This window comes from Danio rerio, chromosome 7, assembly GCF_052040795.2.
Source record: "Danio rerio strain M-AB ecotype USA chromosome 7, GRCz13ab, whole genome shotgun sequence".
NCBI lineage: Eukaryota > Metazoa > Chordata > Actinopteri > Cypriniformes > Danionidae > Danio > Danio rerio.
In genome coordinates, this window is record NC_141027.1 from 73,059,916 (window position 1) to 73,083,631 (window position 23,716).

The 23,716-nt window shown below is 36.5% G+C and overlaps 1 protein-coding gene and 1 long non-coding RNA gene across 13 annotated transcripts in view; one reads left to right on the forward strand and one right to left on the reverse strand.

Moving 5' to 3' along the window:
- Window positions 1-19,163, forward strand: part of irag1 (inositol 1,4,5-triphosphate receptor associated 1) — a 117,954-nt gene extending 98,791 nt beyond the window's left edge. For 5 of the 12 annotated variants that reach the window (XM_087262132.1, XM_087262131.1, XM_087262139.1 and 2 more), the window contains 7 exons: window positions 5,196-5,349; window positions 5,443-5,492; window positions 8,584-8,700; window positions 8,872-8,939; window positions 13,937-14,056; window positions 16,516-16,635; window positions 16,720-19,163. In XM_087262132.1, coding sequence (XP_087118258.1) covers window positions 5,196-5,349; window positions 5,443-5,492; window positions 8,584-8,700; window positions 8,872-8,939; window positions 13,937-14,056; window positions 16,516-16,635; window positions 16,720-16,960 — 870 coding nt within the window. In that variant the 3' untranslated portion in view covers window positions 16,961-19,163. Of the gene's footprint in view, window positions 1-5,195; window positions 5,350-5,442; window positions 5,493-8,583; window positions 8,701-8,871; window positions 10,282-11,206; window positions 14,057-16,515; window positions 16,636-16,719 lie in introns of those variants that run through there. The other 7 variants (XM_087262133.1, XM_087262140.1, XM_087262135.1 and 4 more) reach the window with 4 other exon arrangements.
- Window positions 19,164-19,544: 381 nt separating this feature from the next.
- LOC147836214 (uncharacterized) lies at window positions 19,545-21,090 on the reverse strand. Its single transcript, XR_015496489.1, has 2 exons — window positions 20,171-21,090; window positions 19,545-20,125 (listed from the first exon to the last, which is right to left on the reverse strand). It is a non-coding gene; the product is annotated as an uncharacterized LOC147836214 (long non-coding RNA).
- Between the last annotated feature and the right edge of the window lie 2,626 nt (window positions 21,091-23,716).

Sequence of the window (23,716 nt, forward strand, 5' to 3'; positions counted from 1 at the left end):
TTGCCTTGCCTAAAATTAAACAATTTCTCTTATCAGAAAACAATAAACACAATTATCCCAGGCGCAGCATTGTATTCGATTTTAGCAGATCGTACAAAACATGGAGAAAACACCTCTCCACCTTCCTCGGAGAAACAGCCACCTGCAGTAATATTACCCGGACAATATTAAAACAATATTAAAAATAATTGAAACTCTGGAATACAGACTGATTAAAAAAGATGATTTCTTATAAATGATTTTCTTATCACTATAAAACCATAATCTACGCAAAAAAATAAAGCCTTTGGTGGAGTTTTTCACTGAACCAATTTCACTCATAATGCATATTCGTCATGTTGGACAACAGAACTTGCTTTGAAAGTGACTACTACAATATGTGTTCTGGGCTTTATACACTTCTTCACTGTTGACAATGAACAGACATTTTGACATGCAATATTTGGCTCAAGTGACCGCACCTAATGCCCCTCATTTCTGTTCTTGGAGTAGAGAATGCATTAGATGGGAATGTTGGTTTTTCAGAAGATAAGATATGTTTGTAATAGATTTAGATAAGTGTCATGCTTGCCCTTGGGTTAATGCACAAGCCAAAATAAACCACAGAAACGCTCAGCGGTACGTCTGTTGCGAGTGGCGACACTGTTAATATTAAACCCTGCATGGGTTCCCTGCAAGTACTGTATTATCACCTTGCTCTTTCATCCCCATTAATAATGACTGATGATACAAATAATATTGAGGCCATCGATGCTGCTTTAAAATCATTGTAGTAACATCCTAAATCTACTATTTATTTGGACAAACTAGTCAAGTAACCTGACAGTCCTGTTGCCCTTAAAGTCTCTCATTGATTGCATTATTGTAAGCTGACACACTACCTGACAAAAGTCTTGTCGCCTATCCAGGTTTAAGGAAAAACAAATAATAACTTGACTTCTAGTTGATCATTTGGTATCAGAAGTGTCTATATGAAAGGCAAAGGCCTCTAGATTACGTTTATTTTACCAAAATAAAATATGATCATGCCTTGATTTTTAATTATTTAATTAGGACAGTAAGATCTGACTTTTCTCAGACAAAAGTCTTGTCACTTAACAGAAATAATGTCCAGCATTGAATATAAAGTCATGGTGCAGTGGAAAAATAATCAATATTGTGCATGACTCCCATGAGCTTGGAGGACTGCATCCATACATCTCTGCAATGACTCAAATCACTTATTAGTGAAGTGATCTGGAATGGCAAAGAAAGTGCAGGACTTCTAGAGTTCATCAAGATTCTTTGGATTCACCTTCAATGCCTTCATTTTACCCCAGACATGCTCAATAATGTTCATATCTTGTGACTAGGCTGGCCAACCCAGGAGCACCTTGACCTTCTTTGCTTTCAGGAGCTTTGATGTGGAGGCTGAAGTATGAGAAGGAGCGCTATGCTGCTGAAGAATCTGCCCTCTCCTGTGGTTTCTAATGTAACGGGCATCTCAAATGTCTTGATACCTCAGGCTGTCGATGTTGCCACCCACTGAACAGATCTCTCGCACGCCCCCATACTGAATGTAACCCCAAACCATTTTTCCTTCACCAAACTTGACTGATTTCTATGACGATCTTGGGTCTATGCAGGTTCCAGTAGGTCTTCTGCAGTTTTTGTGATGATTGAGAGGCAGTTCAACAAATGATTTATCTAAAAAATCTACTTTCTGCCACTTTTCCAAATGATCAACTACAAGTCAAGTTATTATTTAACTGGGATCGACAACTTGACTTTTGTCAGGTAGTGTAGTAACAGTTATTTATTTAACTACTCAGTAATATAAATTAATTACATGTACTTACTACATGGTTGTGTTAGAATGTGGGTTAGGTTTGGGATTAGTTACATATAATTGTGCATAATTCATTGTAATTACTATAGTAAGAGCATGGAACATGACTAACTATGCCACCTTAAATTAAAGAGTTACGATTAACTACCTACCATTGACTGATAATTTTTGTTCATTCATTTTTTTTTCGGCTTAGTCCCTTTATTAATCTGGGGTCACTACAGCGGAATGAACCACCAATTTATCCAGCATATGTTTTACACAACGGATGCCCTTAACTCGCAGCCCATAACTAGGAAACATCCATACACACTCATTCACACACACAGTCATACACTATGGTTAATTTTAACAAACCCAATTCACCTGTACCATGTCTATGGAAAACCCACGCGAACACAGGGAAAACATGCAAACTCCACACAGAAATGCGACCTTCTTGCTGTGAGGTGAACATGCTACCCACTGCGCCACCCTGTCGACTGACTGATAATTTGCTTTATATTATTTAAGACAAGGCCTGGACTCAACATAATTTCTAGTCTAGCAATGATATAAAAAAACACACAGATTGATGTATTATATCCAAGTTGGGTAGATTATTATTTTATTTAAAGAATGTTGTGCGATTAGTGTGTGAATAGTGTTATCTGCCAAATGCATTGGTTACCTCAAATCACATAATTAATAGTCATGAGCAGGGCTTTACATTAACACCCGCCAAATGCGCGTAGATTTCAGCTGTGGTGGGTTAGACCAGCCTGATCACACGAGAAAACGTAAGTATTTTACGTTTTGCCAGTTTAGTGGCTAATTCGTACGAATTCGTACGAGTTCAGTCGTACGAAATGGTACGATTTTAAAAAGGAGGCGTGGCACCTAATCCCACCCCTAACCAAAACCGTCTTTGGTTGATGAGCAAATCGTACTAAATTGTACGAATTAGATCGTACGAATTCATACGAATTAGCCACTAAATGAAAAAGTTACAAATTGTCGTGAGATTGTGTTGGTTAGACAGACACCTCCACTAGCCACTTTGTCTGGTTGAAAATCTGCTACAATGTGTAGTTTTCTTAAAAGCAGGGTTCGACAATAAGCATGCCCCAATATTCGTGCAAATGTGATCTTAGAATCGAGAAGCAGCACGACTGACAAATAAATGTGTTCGCGCGAGCAACACAGCAAAAAAGAAGGTAAATACCGAACGAGAGGATGATCACTCGCGTGCATAGGTGATGTGATGTTAAAAAGCGTGGTGCAATCTGAAACTGGTGCAATCTGAAATAGACTAGACAAAGAGCGATGATCATTCATCCACAGACAGTCCTGCTGCTTTCGAGAGCTCAAGATTTTAAAAAAATACACATTTTTTATCTAAGCAGCAGCGGTCACTGCTTTCATTTAAATAATTCTTTTATTATTAAAAGGCCTATATTAAGGCCTATAATATTCTTTAAACAGATTATTAAAAGGCCTATATTAAACATCCTCTCATTATCAGACATTGTATGTTTCACCTGCTTTCTTTGGCTTACATTTATTTTTGTTAATATTATTTAATTATATTTAGTTTACAATAAGTTTGCTTCAATGGGAGATTACTTCCCGTTCATAGATATATACACTAGATATCACATAGGGACCCTGAGCATGCGTCAATAGCGCCGCCACATTGGTACAGTGCTCCCAGGACAAATGTCATTCAACTGCACTAGTCAAAACAGTGTTATTACGTGAAGATGCTGGACTTTAGCGCTGTCTACGGGTGTAGTACAGAGCAAAGAAAGAAAACAAAGCACAAAGGCAGAACATTTCATAGGTAATATTAAGTTTTTTTCTGTTTTTGTATGTTCTGAACTTTTGTGCTAATCAGGTAACGTTATTGATGATAACAGTCACTTACTGCATTCACCATACGCCAAAGCAGCTCCAACTCGCACTAAACACTCTGCTTATGCTAGTTTTGTTGAATAAAATCAGCAAACAATGCAAAAGAAATATCACAACGAGATGCTGCGCTGCCAGAAACTATTATTATTGTCGGCTAACGTTAGTGAAAGAGTCGTTCGGGGGATTCATTCACAAACGAATCGCTCCCTTCGTCAGTATGAGAAGTGAAAGCCGGAGGTGTGTTTCAGGACATGATTAGAGTAAATTTAACAGGGAGGGTGGATAGTACATTTCCATACACACAAACACAAGCTTTTTGTCAGGAATGCCCGTGCGGTCACTGATCCATCAATGTAGAAAAGTGATGTAAAATTATAATTTTCGTAACTAGAAAAAAAATTACATACTAACATCCAGGAAAACTCCCGATCACAGATATATGTGTATATGTGTTTATCTCTGGGTTTGGATGGCCACAGTCCTCCACTGTACCTTGGTCCCGCATTCATTTCAAAGGAGCGCTACCCTGTAGCAAGATGGTGGCGCTATTGACACATTCCCTCCAATAGACAACAATAGGCCAGGCGACATCTAATGTATATATCTATGCTTCCCGTTTATGTGTAGGTAACTGGTGATCTGGGACTTTTAGCCTAGACAGATTACTGTGCATATTTTAGATTTATGACAATAATTATTTTTTAAATGTAATATTTTTTTTTTAAAGAAAAGGTTTGTTGAATTAAATAGTGCACCTATAAAGCTATATTTTCCTTGTTTTGACACATTCAAAATTTGTGGCTAAGAAATATTGATTTGGTGTGGTCAGAGATAAGTTTGGTAAATCCTTAATTTTGAGCCCTGAAAAGTCATGAAATAAATACTGATTGCATTGCGACGCAACCCATTTGCTCACACAAGAAGTTAAATGAATGAGAAATCATGTGGACATAACACATCATCTAAATCAAGTCATTTTAGCATGTCAAAGTCAAATGTATGCAAATAAAATATATTTTCCCAGCAAGAAAAGTGTGGCTAGTGAAAATGGCGAGTGGTTAGTAATGTTGGAAATCTACTAGCCACAGTGGCTGGTAATCAAAAAAGTGAATGTCAAGTTCATGAGGTAATACATTTAACGGCCACTTTATTAGGTAAATCTGTTCAATTATTCGGTATAGACGTTAAAATTGAGTCATCCAATCACATGGTTGTCCTTCAGTACATTCACAGCCGGTTGAAGGCAAGCCTAAAATTATTAGCCTAAAATACTTAGAGACTAATGCTAACGTTGCTTATATGACAGTGCACATGGAAAAGTTGCTGTGTCATGTGACCTGATTAGCGTTACAGGTTTTTTAGTAGAAGGTAATACATACATGTTAATCATTTTCATTTCATTATTTTTGAAATGGAGATGCACTTTACACATTGAGTTCCGCATATGCTGATTTGTATGGTAACGCTTTGACAGGAAAAGAGAATGAACAAGGCCACGGAGGTGATGATGCAGTATGTGGAGAATCTGAAACGGACGTATGAGAAGGATCACGCGGAGCTGATGGAGTTTAAGAAGCTCGCCAACCAAAACTCCAACCGCTGCTATGGGGGCTCAATGGACACTGGAGGTAAAAGAAACATGTTTTCAAGCCATCATCGAGTGCTTCAAAAGATTCCCTCCTCCCTAATGTGTGCATGTTTATGTTCATTTTTTATTTCAGATGAAGGTGTTCCACGCTCATCAAGATCCATGTCTATGCAAATGGGAAAGGTAGGCCAATATCCCAGGAAAAACCTTATATTATAGGTTATGTACACATTTACACTGCACATACATTATGTACTGTTTTTTACAAATTTACTGTAAAAATAAGAAGGCAGCTGTGGTTACCAGAACTTTAGAATTAAAATACGGTAGAAACAATTAAAGAATTTTCAAAATTTTACAGTAAACTACCGTATTTCATTAATTTATAGTATTGCACACCAGTGTTTAAGAGTACTAACACTACCCATCGTATATAAATAGGAAACATACTTTTAACAAAGTTACAGATTTTTACTGTATTATTTTATATTATTTTACCATTAATATTACATTTTTTTACAGTTTATGTAAACTGTTAAAAATATCCATGACATTTATGTGGGTAAAAAAGGTCTCTGTCGTTGCAGGAAATTTAGCAGTAAAAATATGGGATAAACCGTAAACTTTTTAGTATCAATTTACAGTAAACTTGAGGAAACATATTGTTACGGTGAGATTGAGGAAACATACTGTTGACCTGGTTTCAGATTTTTACTCGAGCATTTTTACAATTCTTTATCGCTGAAATTAACGTTACAGTTAAAAAAAAAAGGGCAACAGTAGTTACCAGAACTTTACCATTAAAAATATGGTAAAAACTGTAAACATTTTTCTAAATTTTACAGTAAACTATTTATGTTTCTATACCATGTATTTCAGTAATTTATATAATTACACACCAGTGTTTTAGAGAACACTAACTATTATATATATTAAGGAAACATTCTGTTAACAAAGTTACTCTAACATTTTTTTTTACAGTTTTATACTGTTATTATTACAGTCATTTTTTTACAGTTTATTTACACTTAAAAACCTATCAAATTTATTTATTTTTATTTATGTTTACTAGAATGGTGCCATTAAAAATATGGTAAAAACTGTCAAATAATTTTCTAAATTTCTGTAAACTACCGTATTTATTAATTAACAGTATTACACATTAGTGTTTGAGACTAACACTGCCCATCATATATATTAAGGAAACATACTGTTGACCAGGTTGTGGATTTTTACTGTAGCATTTTAAACAGTTGTTTACCATTACCGTAATTTTTACAGTTGTACAGATGTAAATTTTACAGTGTACAGATGTACACTGTTTTAGAAATGTAGGAATTGAGGAGCCATTGACTTCCATAATGTTTTTCTACTTTGAAAGTCCGTGGCTATTGCTTACCAATGCTCTTAAAATATATTTTTATAATTTTTTTATTTATATTTACTGTTAATATTACAGTAATTTTTTTTTACAGTTTATGTACACTGTTAAAAAAATCATAACATTAACAGGGAAAATTTGGCAGCTGTAGTTGACAGAACTTCACTATTAAATATATGGTAAATTATGGTACAAAAAAATTCTAAATTTTACAGTAAACTATCGTATTTCATTAATTTATAGTATTACACACCACTGTTTTAGAGTACTAACACTACACATCATATATATTAACCTGCTGTTGACCAGGTTGCGAATTTTTACTGTAGCATTTTTACAGTTTTTATCATTAATATTAGTCATTTTATTTAAATATCCATAAAATTTACAGGGGGAAAAGGGCAGCTGTGGTTGCCAGAACTTTACCATTAAAAAAATGGTATGAACCGTAAAATCTTTTTCTCAGTTATACAGTAAACTATCGTATATCATTAATTTATAGTATTACACCCCAGTGTTTTAAAGAACCAACACTAACCATCATATGCACAGTATTAAGGTGACATACTGTTGACCAGGTTGCAGAGTTTTACTTTAACATTTTTACAGTTATTTACTATTGAAATAACATAAAATTTACAGTAAAAATGCCAGCTGTGGTTACCAGAACTTTAGCATTAAAATATAGCAGAAACTGTACAGTGTTTCTATAAATTGTATGGGTAACCACCACATTTGGTAAATTTAGAATATTATACGCATTGTTTAAGAGTACTAAGGTTTAAGAGTACTAAGGTACACAGTTTTACAGTGTTTACTGTTAATATTACAGTCATTTTAAACAGTTTATGTACACTGTTTAAAAAATCCATAAAATTTACTGGGGGAAAAAGGCAGCTGTGGTTGCCAGAACTTTACAATTAAAAATATAAACTGTAAACATTTTTTCTCAATTTTACAGTAAATTACCGTATTTCATTAATTTATAGTATTACACACCAGTGTTTTAAAGTACCAACACTAACCATCATATGCACAGTATTAAGGTGACATACTGTTGACCAGGTTGCAGAGTTTTACTGTAACATTTTTAGTTATTTACCGTTGAAATTCCATAAAATTTACAGTAAAAATGCCAGCTGTGGTTACCAGAACTTTAAAATTAAAAATATAGCAGAAACTGTACAGTGTTTCTATAAATTGTATGGGTAACTACCATATTTGGTAAATTTAGAATATTATACACAGTGTTTAAGAGTACTAAGGAAGGAAAAGAAAGGAAACATAAGTAAGGAAACATACTGTTAACAAAGTTACACATTTTTACAGTGTTTGCTGTTAATATTACAGTCATTTTAAACAGTTTATGTACAGTTTAAAAAAATCCATAAAATTTACTGGAGAAAAAAGGCAGCTGTGGTTGCCAGAACTTTACAAATAAAAATATGAACCGTAAACATTTTTTCTCAATTTTACAGTAAACTACCGTATTTCATTAATTTATAGTATTACACACCAGTGTTTTAAAATACTAACACCACACATCATATACATTTTGAAAGCATACTGTTGACCTGGTTATGATTTTTTACTGTTAAATTTTACAGTTATTTACTGTTGAAATTACATAAAATTTACAATAAAAGAACAGCAGCTGTGGTTACCAGAGCTTTACCATTAAAAACATGGTAAAAATTTTACAATATTTTATTCAAAACTTTATGGAAACCGGAAACTTTATAGTATTACACACCATTGTATATTTATACTATATATATATATATATTCTTTTTACTTTTTTCTCCATGGTGTAAACATTATTCTGATGAATTAAAAAATATATTGTGTTTCAGATTTTGTGTTTTTTTGTTTGTTTGTTTTTTCTTTATTAAGGCTTTGCCAAGACGGAGAGTCAGTGTGGCTGTAGTTCCCAAGTTTAATCTCCTGAACATCCCCGGGCAGACGCCAGCCGCTGGCCCCAACATCACACCCGGTGCTCTTCCTGTGGTGGTGAGTCTCAAACACACTGCCTTGTCAGCAGACACATGTAACTAATGATGCTTTATCTACACGCTTCAAGCATACCATTTTATCATGTTGACCACTGAAGGCCGCCACGACTATTTATCAAAGTGAAAGCTTCAAGATCTTTTACATGATTGTGTTCTGCTGTTGTTTTAGTGTGAGGCGAACACCATTAAAAACGGCAGCTCCTCAGATCCAACACAACAAGATGTGCCTGACAAACCGTAAGTCCCCGCCTGTCTTTGTGCAGCCACATTGTTATTAAACTGGAAACAAAATCTGATTTAATGATATTGAAAAAGATGATATACTGTAGCAATTTTTTCTGACATATATTGTGATATGAAGACCTAAGGGTAATTATACTGTATTCTGAATGAATTTATTTGGAAAGAAAAATAATGTAATTATTGTAAATTAGGGCCAGTGACAATAATTTTTTCAATAATTGAAAATCCGGCAACCACAATAATCAAACCCTTGGGAACTGTGGTCGGAACCAAAGTTCACAGGTCTGTGTTCTCTGAACTCCTCTCAAGCGGTGGACTTCTTCATTCTGATTGCTTGCTGCCGAACCGCGTCATAGCTCATTACCATTAATGCCTAGTTCAGACTGCGTGATGTTTGCCCCGATTTTGGCTCGCCGACAGGTTTTGAGAAATCGCAGACAAATGCCTGAAATCACAGGCAAATCGCTGCTCGTGCACGTTAGTGACAATCACACAGTATGAACTTTCAAAGACGCAATCTGAGGGATTTGCCGATGAGTCGCTGATGCCTGTGAGATATTTGGAATGCTAAATATCTGGAACTGTCGGCGATTCAGATCATGCTGTGTGAATTGAGTTTTGACTGAAAATAACATCAGCGATCGCCTACAGCCAATGAGAGAGCAGCTTTCACTTGTGTGTGCGTGTGTGTATACCTGCTGCAGGCCAGCGGGAGGCTGGGGGAGAAGTTAAAAGCGCTCTTTTTCGGTTTTTTTGGACCCACGAAATGGAGGAAAAACTAGTGGAGGTTTGACAGGACTCAGGAGCAACCGTGTCTGTTTGACGTTTCATACAGAAAGAAATTAGTTTATTATCAACATTAAGGAGAAATGGCTAATTCCCTTTAAACCCAGGTGAGCAAACATGTATATGTTTTACCCCATTAAAGGCTTCTTTCTCATTATGTAGTTAATAACAAAAGATATACTACATGTTTTTGGCTGTGAGACGTAGTTTGGACGAAGTTGTCGGCGATTCTTCTTTTAGTAAAGTCATGCAATGTGAATGTCCCTGTCGCCGATCCATCTTGCAGTGTAAACAAAGCAGCGACAAAACGCTAGCCCAGATAGTCATGCAGTGTGAAAACATCTGTGACACGACTACTTTGAAAATCATGCAGTCTGAACTCGGTATAAGTTGACTTGATTTCAACTCTCCTCGACGCCCACACCGGAGAAGTTGCGCCTCGCTGTTTGTTGCCGCCGGTTCTCATTGAAAATGATTGACTTCCTGCTACTTTGACGTTCTCGCCGCTCTCGGTTTGTGATCACTCCTCAGTTTGAGATCGCTTCCCCACGTTGTTGCTTCGCCCACCCCCCTCCTTAATGGGCCCCCGTCAGTGATCCCTTCAGGGGGGCTCCCGCATTTCGCGCTACGCCACTGATTAGGGTGGCACGGTGGCTCAGGGGTTAGCACTGTCGCCTCAGAGCAAAAAGTTCGCTGGTTCGATTCCCAGCTGGCTCAGTTGTCATTTCTATGTGGAGTTTGCATGTTCTCCGTATTTTGGTGTGGGTTTTCCTGTGGGTGCTCCGGGTTCCCCCACAGTCCAATAAGCAGGGCCCTATTTGGGCCAGGATCCAGCACCTCTGAAATCTGATCCGGCACCTTATTTTACCAAAACAGTTGACGGTTCATTCCGCTGTGGCAACCCCTGATAAATAAGGGCCAAATTAAAATTTATTAATTAATTAACTATGTAAATTAATTCATTCATTAATTTTCTTTTCGGCTTAGTCCCTTTATTAATCTGGGGTCGCCACAGCGGAATGAACCGCCAACTTTTCCAGCACATGTGTGTGTTTGCATTGAAGAGCCACGGAGTACATTATAACAGCTGACAGGTTGGGAACACTGACGCTATATTTCAGCATCTGACAGCAGACACTGAATCAGGAGAGCGTTTTTCTCTCACACTTTAACAGCATCTGACGGTTTTAACACACGTCTTTCTTTCTAAATCAAAGTTTTGTATCACAAAAACACTCCGTAAGCCACTGAAAACAGTATTGACAACCAGTTAGCTGATGACAATTCATAACAGAAGTTCTAAGCAGCCTAGCGGAACGCGCCGGTCCCTGTGGCGCCCTCCATGCAACAAAATAAAAGGTCTATACCAAAAGTTTTTGGACTTGTGGGGGACCCGGAGGCAAATCATTTGAACACGGGGAGAACATGCAAACTCCACACAGAAATGCCAACTGACCCAGCTGAGGCTCAACCAGCGACCTTCTTGCAAAGAGGCGATTGTAGCAGTGGTGTTAACTATATAAAAACATAACACAGACCATGTGAACATGATTTCCGCAGGAGTCCTGTAGGATGTAACGAAAAGATGTGAGTTGTAATGAACTTCAATGATTCCACACTTAATCCCGGCGTCATCAAAATACACCTTTGTTTATTGTGAATATGTGCCTTCTTATGGCAAAATTAAATGCTTTTAAGCAGTGGAATGGTTGCACAGAATTCGAAGGAACCAATGATGCCAATAAAGCAACTTTATTTTTTGCTGTATGAGTGTACAGCGAGTCATGGCTTTTTTAACGGTTATAACTCACACAACCTTCAAGGTTTTTTCAGTGTGCTTAAAATAACCTACAAAAATCTCAACTGCAGTCAGTTTTACATCCCATTTTGTCATTAAATCTAAACACTTGAACAGAAACATTTGACGAAAACCAGTCACCAGGGTCAGAGTGTACTTTAATAGGAAAAGGCAGAGAGCGCGTCACCATACTGTCACATCCAAACACCAGGATTGAACTCAAATGCAGACAATAACACTCTAAGCCAGCATGTGAACACCTTATAATCCAAATCAAATATCACCAAAATTTCACATATTACTTTATAATGCTATATCTACTTTAAAAATTTTGTCAAAAGCATGATCAAATACAGTTCATATTCCTCGAAACATAGGGGGCGCTCTTGCATGATCATCAATGGATAATAAATGTCACCTGGTGGTCATGTTTGGTAGCTTAACAATAAAACAAACAGATGAAAGTAAGATTACATTCTAAATTTAAAATTGAGGTTACACTGGGCACTAGTTTTGGCATCTCTGATTTAAAGGGATAGTTCACCCAAAAATGAAATGAGTTCAAACGGTTAAATAAAGCTAAAGTTATGCGCTGTTATGTTATCCAAAACGTACAACATAGGCTCACTCTTAAAACGCAGCCTATATACATTTCTGGAGATCGCAAATTATGTAGCCAGATGAAAATACGGCTTCATTACGTCTCTAAAAGGAACACTATGACAGCGTTTCCTTTCATGCTACCAGCTGATTACCTCCGTATGGATAGCTTTTCCACTGTTACCAGTTTGTACAGTGGGTCACTTCATACATTGGCGGACTTGGGTGCAGATTGGAGTTAATAAAAAAAAAAAATAATAAGTAAATAACAGTCTAAGAATGTGGTAAAATCTGAAAACATGGTAAAAATCAGGCTGCCACAAGAGCTTCTCTATTTCTGGATGGTTATTGAAAACACTGTTGGTTGGATTTAGGGAATGGTGTGAGCGCTATGGTGTCAATCGATGCTTTTGAAAACACTATTGGTTGGGTCTAGGGAAAGTGGTGGGTCGGTCGGTCGACAGCGGCCTCTGGTGGATTTACGTGAGAGCAGCAGACGCGAATGGCACTCGTGAGAGAATTTTTAGATCTCAAAAAGCATACACAGCGGCCTTTAGTGGATTCACAAAGACGTAGCTCCTTGGACATATTTGGCACTCTCCAGAAATGGAAATAGGGGTACGTAATCAGAATGAGCCTGATTTGAAGACAGGGTTCAATGCTAAAGATATTTTCACTGGCCCGATTGGACATTTTTTTACTTTCAGTTTTTCACTTGCCCTGCCAAAATTTTCACTAGCCCTGCACCAAAAAATTTTTTTGAATAAATGATAGCTATTTCTTAGCCACATATTTTAAATAATGTGTCAAAAATAGTGTATTTTAATCTAGAACTTTAATATTTTTTTAAGAATTAAAATATTTAGCAGTAAAATATAGCAGTATGGAAAATGTGCAGGTATTTCATTGCAAAACAAAAGGTAGCTGACTTAAAAGGGCCGCAAACTATGCAAAACATCACTTCGTTTTTTTTTTTCATGGTGTTTCCACAATGTTAGAAACAGATGTTTTCTTTAAGCCTCATAATTTGATGTGGCCGTCATGTTGTCGTCTTTTCCCTGTACTGGTTTTTACCAGGTTAGGGAAAAAATAATGTGCTCACAACATCCAATCAGAAAAGAGGAACCAAAAATCAATATGGTGTTAATGACATAACAGAAAAGGTAGCATTCAAAGACTGAAAGCACAAATTGCTTCGCGATTCTAAGACTGTATTTGCATGCATCTGACAAATAGTCGCAGGGGAATTAAAATTTAGTGACAAGGCAGCACTGGTCCGATCGGGCCAGTAATCATTCTGTCTTCTGTCCCGAGCATCTCTCACGATAGCCCCGGGCCATCGGGCAGTCCTTATTGTTGAGCCCTGGAAGATGTAGGTGACTTTTTTTCTTCAGTATAAGATTCCTAGATGAATCCACGGTCCTTGGGGATTCATACAATAGCAGTGAATGAAGGTTTGTTTGTTTTTTTTAGATAAAAAATAAACCCATACAAACGAGTTCAGTAGCCATGTTCTCAGTTCTCTTTAAGTTGATCATGTCATATTGATATCAGAAAGTTGGGGCGACAGTTAATGGGTTACAAGACCTCCAGAAGGACATGTTTAAACATTTCAAGTTTCACCATGTGCACCATGTTTCTTTCCCTGGTATTCAAGTCTCTCCATTAGGCCGAAGGTTATTGTTGTTACTACCCATGGATGGTTAATAAACACAGAGAGATGGTTTTGATAGATCACACATATCTGCGTAATGGCAGTTTCTTTTATTGCTCCATCCCTGTCTCTTCTTTCCTATGTGAAACAAAGCAGTGGAAACCCTCTGACGGAACAGGAAAGTGAAGCAACGCCAACCAAAGTTGTGTGCAGTCCAGAGAAGGTTACAGAAGAGATCAAAGCCAAGATTGAAGAAGAAGCGTATAATAAAGGGTAACACCCTTGGCACTACACTCAATCTGTGTGACCCCCCGCTCACAAAACAATAGCAGTTCAGATGATTAGATAGAGATCACACAGTTGCATAATTGCAAAACATTCTCAGCAAGTGGTGGCATTTTTATCACTTGTTTTGCAAACTATATAACCATACTTGAAAAATATTAGGGACCAGTTACCTAATTTTCTGATTAGTTGTTGAAAAATAATGTGATGTATAATGGGGTTGTAAAAAACTCATGGTGCATTTTAAATATGTTTTCATATGCACAAAGTAATATTTTTTTTTTTTTAAAAAGGTCAGTAAATGTATTATGTCTGGGGGTAAAAATGACCAATACATGTTTTGTGTATATTTAGTTAGTTTAAATATTTAGTTATTTCATCAACTAAACAAAATTTATGCTATGTTATGCAAAGTTTAACTTAATATTTTGTCATTTTTAATTGATGTAAATTACTAACATAGTAGAATGATTACATGAAGTAATTAGTTATAGTAATTAGTAATTAGATTATAGTATAATGATTACTCAATACTAATTTTTTATTTAGTTATTTTTTAGTTGTTAAAAAATATGGGATTCAAAATGTTTCATATTGTACACAGTAAAAAACAAATGTCAAAAATGAATGTTTTGTAATGGAGTTTTGCCATTTTTTAGTTCTTTCAAAATGCATATTGTTCATTAATTAATCAATCATTCAATCAATAAACAAGACTGTGTTTTTAAGACCACTCTGTAAAAAAATATATTACAAAATGCATTACAACAAATATTTTTCGTACCTCAAGTTCATCAGGTTTCAAATATTTTTCATACAGAGTTTGATGTTAGTTGACACAACTTAAAAAGTTCATTTGATTAAACTACAAAATTTAATCAGTGTTACATTTTTAACTGTAATATCCGGATTTCCACCCTAGCAAGTTCATTGTCTATTTTTAAGGATTTTTAATTTGTATATAAGACAAAAACTAACATTAAGACAAAAAAAAACATTTTCCCGAGCAAAAATGATCATTTTAGTCTTAACACAAGTGTGGTATACTGCTATATATATATATATATATATACATATACAGTATATATATATATATATATATATATATATATATATATATATATATATATATATATATATATATATATATATATATATATATATATATATATATATACTGCTATATATATACTGCTATATATATATATATATATATATATATATATATATATATATATATATATATATATATATATATATATATATATATATATATATTAGTGCTGTCAATCGATTAAAAAAATTTAACTAATTAATCGCACCTTTTTTTAAAAATTGATCGCGATTAATCGCATTTAAAATACTGAAACTTGTCATTTTGGCTATTCAAATGTAAAATTAATGTAAACGCAAGACAAAAACTATTTAAATTCAAAATATAATTGTTCATTAGAATTAAAATTCAAAATATAATTGTTTAATAGAATTTTTGTTTAACTTGTAACACAGATTTCTTCATGTAAACAACATACCCACAATAAACCATCAAGATCCTGGCTTGACAGCCATATTTACAAATGAAATTAAAACACAGGCATGTTAATGACATTTAAATTTCAAAACAATCAATGCCAATAAAGAAAACATTGATTTCCATGTTGGATTCCAAGTGGACTGCAAAAAAAATGCCAAAATACAGGAATTGCAGATATGGAAAATTAAAAATGATAATAATAAACTATAGAATACAAACTGATGCACTCATTGTAAAGTTTTATTGCTGTGAGTTGAGAACATTAATTATAGAGTAGAAACAATTTTGCTTAATCCTCCTTTGCATTCATCCAGTTGCTATGACTAGGAGTATCCCGCAAGTGCACAGAGACTCCCAAATACCCGCAAATGAATGATAATTTATAAAAAATATTTTCCTTTATTATAAATGACTATAGTATTTTAAATGTGTAACACCTTGTTTTATCGAATTTTATGTTTGGTTTTGTTTTGTTTTGTTTGTTAGCTGTTATATATTAGAATTAGTTTCTGTTTAGTACAGCATATCATTTACAGTAAATAGCTGAACTGAACTATTATGCCTCATATGTTTCATTGACAGCTTTATTGATCACTAAGATATGATTGACTTGGATTTAAGTTGCTGCGATTTAAAAATGACAGTTGTAAAAATAGCTTTGATGTAGCTAAGCTACTTTTGGCATGTAGCTTTTAGCCTAGCTTGCTACGTTACCCAGGGGGTAGCTTTAATGTAGTTAAGCTACATTTTAAGTAGAGTAGCTAACAGCTTAGCTCACTACATTTGTCAAGTAGCCTGCCTAGCACTGTGAATTAAGCACTTAAACGACACAGTGTGCTGAGCCATGCATATATAGTTTAGTGATTCCAAATCTATAGTACTGTATATTAAACAGAAATGACCTTCACTGCAGATACCTAGAAGGACTGAAGAAATGTAAAGAACTGCAGGAGCTAAAGGAGGAGGAAGAGAAGCAGAAGGAGTGTGATGAGGAAGCAAGAGCAAACGCTGATAAAGACAGGAAGACTAATAGGTAACTCTGACTTCAACTTGCATGTCTGTCAAATCATTATCAAATAATCCATCCTCAAATTGTGACTTTTGTCTGTTGTTTCAGCAGGTTTGAGGAGGCATTAGAGGTTCTTGACCGAATATTTCCCAAATTCTTCCGGCGAAATCGCGTGCTTTGGATTGTCCTCACTCTGTTCTTTGCTTCGTTCATCATTGTGAATGTGATAAACATGTTGAGTAGCCGCTACAGTGACAGCGGAGACACTTCTGCAGAGAAGTCCGCCATCCCAGGTAAGAAGAAGTTTTTCGGACTGAATGTAGGGTCAAAGGCTCCAGCCCCAGAATGACTTTGTTCTCATCCACCTTGGAGAAACGGATCATGGAAATCTGCCTTTGCAAACACAGATCTTCACGTCAGTCTTTCACACTGCATTCAGCAAAACAGCAGAACTACTTGTCATTGTTTAGGGACCAAGTGTGCTGAGATGAGAAATTAGATTTGTAGTCTACTAAACTGGCACCTTTGGTAAACATGAGCAAAGATGGCTGTGAAAAAGAAATGTTTTGATTGTTTAACTCTAACTTATTGTTTGTCTTTTGCTTAAAATATTAACAAAACAAACAGCTTTCGAAGATAACAAGCTATTGAAAACAGAGCACAGTTTTATCAAACAAATATCTTAACATTTGATACACGTCATGTCTTGGTCCATCATTTATTCATTCATTCATTTTGCTTTAGCTCAGTCCCTTATTTATCAGGGGTCGCCACAGTGGAATGAACCACCAACTATTCCAGCATATGTTTTACACACTCATATACTATGGCCAATTTAGTTAATCCAATTCATCCGTTGTGCATGTCTATGGACTGTGGGGGAAACCGGAGTACCCCAGAGGAAACCCAAGCAAACACGGGGAGAACATGCAAACTTCACACAGAAATGCCAGCTGCTCCAGCCGGGACTCAAACCAGCGATCTTCTTGCTGTGCCACTGTGCTGCTCCTTGATCGATCATATATTATTATATTATCCTTCACACAATTCAACTGCAATGATGGAAAGAAGCTGTGGGTCAATCCTTTTAATTAATTGGCGTGGAAGATATATTAACGCATTAATATTTTCAGATTTAGCACACATGTTAATGCATTAAGAGCCCTAATACATATCTAATGATATGAAAGAAATGTATTAAATAGGGATGTAACGGTATTGTAAATACCGTCATACCGCAATAGCAATTTTTTTCGATGTTACCGTAGTCGCATGACTCGGTAAAACTATAGGTCTTCTGAGAAAATTTGCTCAGGCGAATGAAGCGAACGGGAGGTAGCGAAAACTACAATTCCCATCAGCCCAGGCGTGGCCATCATCCTTTGCGGTCTGTTGTCGCTACAGATCCAGTAATGCGGAAATGGAGTGTGCCGCTAGTAGCGGGGATGAAAAAGAGCTGGAAATGATCGAACCTAAAGCGGGTTTTAAATCGGATGTGTGGAAGCATTTCGGTTGGGGGTGTTGTTGTTGATGCCGCGCGTGTACTGTATAGCGGTGTTGTCGCGTCGGGCGGGACGGAGGGTGTGTGGCGTCGCGGGGCCACTTTTGATCATTTTGGAAGGGCACTTTCTATCCAAGACTAAAAAGGGCATGTGCACTGCACAGGTTGAGCCCTATGTGTGCACTTGCCTGCAAGTTGGGGAATACGACTAAAAACAGTCATGGGGACTGCAGAAACACAGCACACTGTTCAGATTGATGCAGACATTGACTTGTACTGCAAAGAAACCTCTATCTCACTCATGGCTTGTCCTCTCAAGTGGGGGAAAGACAATGCACAACGTTACCCACTGCTGTCAACCTGGGCCAAGTCATATGTCTGTCCCAGAAACTTCAGTCCCAATGAGAGGGTTTTTTTCTGTTGCAGGGGACATTGTAAATGCCCAGAGATACCAGCTTTTACCAGATTATAGTTATATGATAATTTTCCTTAAAACCCATCTCTATCTAAGTGAGTGAGTGATTAAATGTTGAATGTGATGAGTTTTCAACAATACTAAATTGAAACTTTATTTTTTTTTTTTACATGGTTTAATAATTTTTTGTTATTAAAATTTAAAAATTGAAGTTCCTGTTTCAAAGCTTACAGATAGATGGCTAATTTGTATGTCATTGACACTTTTGGCACTTTTTGGGGTATTTTCATTAGTTTTGTTGTTCCTGTAAAAGATTCAATAAATACCGTACCGTGACATTCATACCGAGGTATTACCGTATCGTGAAATTCTGATACCGTTACATCCCTAGTATTAAACAAATGATATGAGAATCGAGGGTTTCTGTACCAAAAGTAAACCCAGAGATGGTGAAATCAGTGTTTAGGTAGCTAACCTCTGATATTTATTTATTTATTGCTTAACATAGTAAGACGTGGTGTTGATAAAATAGTTAATTTCAGTATGTACCATATTATAATTGTACATTTAGTGCTGTATCCCGAAATCTTGATATTTCATCTGTCATTTACTGCAATAAATTGTATATTTTTGTCATTTTTATGGTCATACAGCCTTGACACTGTTTCTCAGAAATAGATTATGTGACATTTCAGCCTGATCTCTCGAGAAAACGTAAGTATTTTACGTTTTGCCAGTTTAGTGGCTAATTCTTGAAAATAAGTCGTACGAAATTGTACGATTTTAAAAAGGACGCGTGGCACCTAACCCCACCCCTAAACGCAACCGTCATTGAGGGATGAGCAGATCGTAGTAAAATGTACAAATTAGATTGTACAAATTTGTACAAATTAGCCACTAAATGAAAAAGTTACGAATTGCCATGAGATTGTGTTGGACATTTGCCAAAGGTTTCAGAGAAGATTCACACACAAATTTTTAATCAATAGGATAAGATTTTTCCATTTTCTTCAAAGGTCTTGAGACTGAAAGGCAACAGCGGAGTTAAAAGTGTGTGAAAGCCAATCACAGATACACACACACACACACACACACGTTTAATTATTTTATTTGAAATGACTAATATTAATTAAAGCATCTTTTAATGTTGCAATTAAACCCGTATTCTAAACTGTTTTACCTCTAGGCTTTCTGCATTCTCGATGGCAGTTACGATGGGTGTAGATCAGAAGTCTCAAATTTAAATTGGCGGGGGGCCATTTCAGTGACTGACAATGTACAGGAGGGCTGCCTTAACATTCAAGCACAAGAAAAAAGTGACGTAATTGGTGCATCGAAGGACTTCATCTACATTTAGTCATTTAGCAGACGCTTTTATCCAAAGCGACTTACAAATGAGCACAAGGAAGCAATTTACACAACTATAAGAGCAACAATGAATAAGTGCTGCAGGCAAGTTTCAGATGTGTAAAGTGTCAGAAGCAAAACATTAGTAATTATTATTATTATTATTATTATTATTATTATTATTATTATTTTGTAGTACAGTTAGCGTTGGAGCCAGAGAGGCAATTGCAGATTAGGAAGGAAAGTGGAGACTAAATGGATGAGTTTTTAGTCATTTCTTGAAGACAGCGAGTGACTCTGCCGTTCTGATGCAGTTAGGGAGTTCATTCCACCAACTGGGCAGATTGAATGCAAGAGTTCGGGAAAGTGATTTCTTCCCTCTTTGGGATGGAACCACGAGGCGACGTTCATTCACAGAACGCAAGTTTCTGTTGGGCACATAGATCTGCAGAAGTGAGAGCAGATAAGAAGGAGCAAAGCCAGAAGTCGCTTTGTAAGCAAACATCAGAGCTTTGAATTTGATACAGATATGATGTTTATAATTTAAGCATTACCTGTCACAAATCAACAAATCAGCACGTTTTTTGTTGCACACAACTGCTGAAATATGTCTGTGGCTGTTTAAATGAGCATTTTGACGTTTAAATAGTCATAATAATCAGTCTTAATATTATTGTGGTCCCAAAAAATTGTTGCTTTACCAACAGTAAAACATATAGCGTAAGAACAGCAGAAACAGTTTGGATAACTTTACCGACTTCACTGGCTATTGTTCTTAATATCTTTCTTTTTTGTAAAACTACAACAAAGAGGGAAAAAAGTATGTATATATTCACATTAACATGTTCAATTCATCCAGCAGTAAAAAATGCACATTGTTGTCATAGAAATCTTAATATGCATATGAGGAAAATCTATTAAATGAGACCATTTAAAACGGTCATATTTGTTGCACCACCAGCATACCTTGTAAGTGTTTGTTCAACAAAATACAGGTGGTATAACACTTATAATAATCAAATGACACTTGAACACTTACAAGAATAGAGCTTTAGTAAAAACAGAGCACTTGCGCACATTTATTTCAACGTTTAAATCAGCCCCAGAAATACTCTCGACCGCAAGCTGTGAAAAAAACTAAAGTAACACTGAAAGACAGTACAATATAGTGCAGTACTTTAAACGTCCAATAGGTGGAGGGCAAAACCACAAGTGGCTATACCAAGTGTGCCGCAAGCCTGCGTTTGAGTGAAGGTCTCGGCCGTTAGATCGCCCCCTGGGGGCTGGCTGCAGTACAAGTCATAAAGCCCGCCTCCTCCGTGTTAATGAAGGAGACTTGAGCCCAAATAAAAAAATGTATTACACTTGCAATAAAATGTCCCGAAAGATGGTTCTGGTCGATTAAAGCACTGGTTATTGTGCTGAAATAGGTGCAGATCTTCATTTTTTAGTAAACAGTTTGTTTTTAGCAGTAATTTAATGCTGGGCATGTCATCGTGATTGACAGTTGTGATTGCAGTTTCTCAAAGCAGCGCGTCTGAGCTTCGGCAGGAGACTGAAGTGTTATTTTTCGATTTCTGTGTTATTTTACTATGACAAAATGAGTTCAGCAGTAAACTACAGTTTCTGACACATATGATCCTGGTGGAACCCTGTTTATTCGCTAAGGTCAGGGCTTTTTTCGGGCGTTATTAGTTTGCTGATACACGCCTAACCACCCAGATAGCAAAATACACTCGAGCCAGTTCCAGCTAGATTCTCGCCTGCCGGAGACTTACCCCTCAGAGCTCAGACTGACTACCTCTGCTGGACCTACTCCGGATGCCTGGACTCACTGCCCGTCCGATTCCAGCCCGAGTCAATCGAGCCAGATGCGGCGGCCGAGCGAGACGGCGCTGCCGCATGCGAGCCCGCGACGCCGCGAGTAGGATATGTGCGCTGCGGCCTGGAGCTTGCGCGACTAAATATATAAAACCCTCATATTTGTTAACGTTATTACATCCATTTGTGTTGATATGACAGCAAACGCATGCTGAGAAGTTCGGGGGGCGTGGTTGATTTTGCATAAAGCGTTTGGTTGGAAGCTCGACTCCGCTCATTTTCGCGGCTCCTCCTCTGGCTCCATCAGACAGTCCTTCTGCGCATGTCAAGGCTCCAATTTCAGCAGTCTTTTGCGACAGTTTGTGCCCGTCAAGCAGGCGTTTTGCCCTCAAGGCGTTCAATGGGAAAAGGGGCTGTCGCGTCGTCCATATTTTTTACAGTCATTGGGCTATACGCGATTGCACAACAATGATAGTGATTCAAAAATATATGTTTTGGGGAACTCGTTATATCAGTTGCAGGCTAGAGGGAGGAGGAGCGGGGCCGCAAATGGCCTGCGTGCCAACAGTTTGAGACTTGTGGTGTAGATTACAATGGTATGGTAGATGGTTAGTTTGTGTAGCGCGACATGTTTGCGTGTGGGAGCATTCACCATGTTGCCCTTATATTCAAAAATGTTATGAATATTTATATATATATATATATATATATATATATATATATATATATATATATATATATATATATACTGTATATACTGTAATATATATAAACGTAATACATGAAACGTAATATCACTCGAGTAGCAGTGCGATATGACTGTATATCAGCACTGGTGGGAGGCGTGCATTGGCTTGAGGCTGCAGGCTGAGTACGTTAGTGTCCCACCAGTGACGACATACAGCCATATCGTACTGCCACTCATGTGATATTACGTTTCATGTATTACGTTTATATATATTACAGTTTGATGGCATAATCATGTATATAAAAAAGCAAATCAAACACAGAGTCTGAAAACCCTTTTGTAAGAGGAACTACTTTCTTCTGCCATTCATACACATCTGCAGCTGACGTCTGAAATTATAAATATTTAAAACAGGTACTATGCTTACAAATAAACTGCATACTTGCAATCTAAACAATTACATTGTCGACTAAAAAAGTCTCCAAAGTACATTATGTTGTCCAACAGCTGCAATATTTGTCAAACTGTAGTCCTCTGCTTGCCACTCGTGTGGGTGGAGTAATACACTAGGCTGAAGAGGCTGTCTTATGAACCTGGAGTCAGTCTTTCCCCCAACACATGGCCAGGAGGAAGCTTGAAGTGGCCAACAAATCTTCTAAAAATCACAGCTGGAGGATTGCAGATGTTAGTTGGATCTTTGAGTCAGAAAGTCTCCAAAACGTCAAACCTACATCACCACAATTCTTTTTAATTCTTAAATTAGTTTAAAAAAATCCCAAAACACTATTTGTTGTTGTTGTCGTTGTTGGTAATACTGTAAGCAAAAGATCCGAAGGCTAAAAAATGAAGACTTTTATTTTCACTGCATCTTTTATCACGTTTATCGAGGGTGCCAAAAATGAGTGGAGCGCAATGTAAATTGAAAGTTCTATTACTTGAGGTTGGGAATGTTTTCTTATTAAGGAGAAATGTTTTATGAGACTAATGTCACATTTGATATATGATTATACCACTTAAACCTTACAATTAAACTTCTCAGGTTTCGTGAAATTCTATATTTGAAATATTAAGTAGGATATTTAATACAGTATGTTGCCGTTGTCTATGTTGTTTATTTGAATTGACATTCCAAGGTAGATCCTAAAGTGCAATAGTTTGCAACTGGTAGTTGACGGTTGTGTGTGTGTGTGTGCGGTTGTGCCTTCAGAGCACTGATTTTTAATAGTACAGACTTTTTCACAATTTTGAAGAGCACTTTTAAGTAGCATGAAAGACTTCATATTTGCACATGTGTGCTTGTGTTTACTGTGGTGCCACTTTGTACCTTGTAATA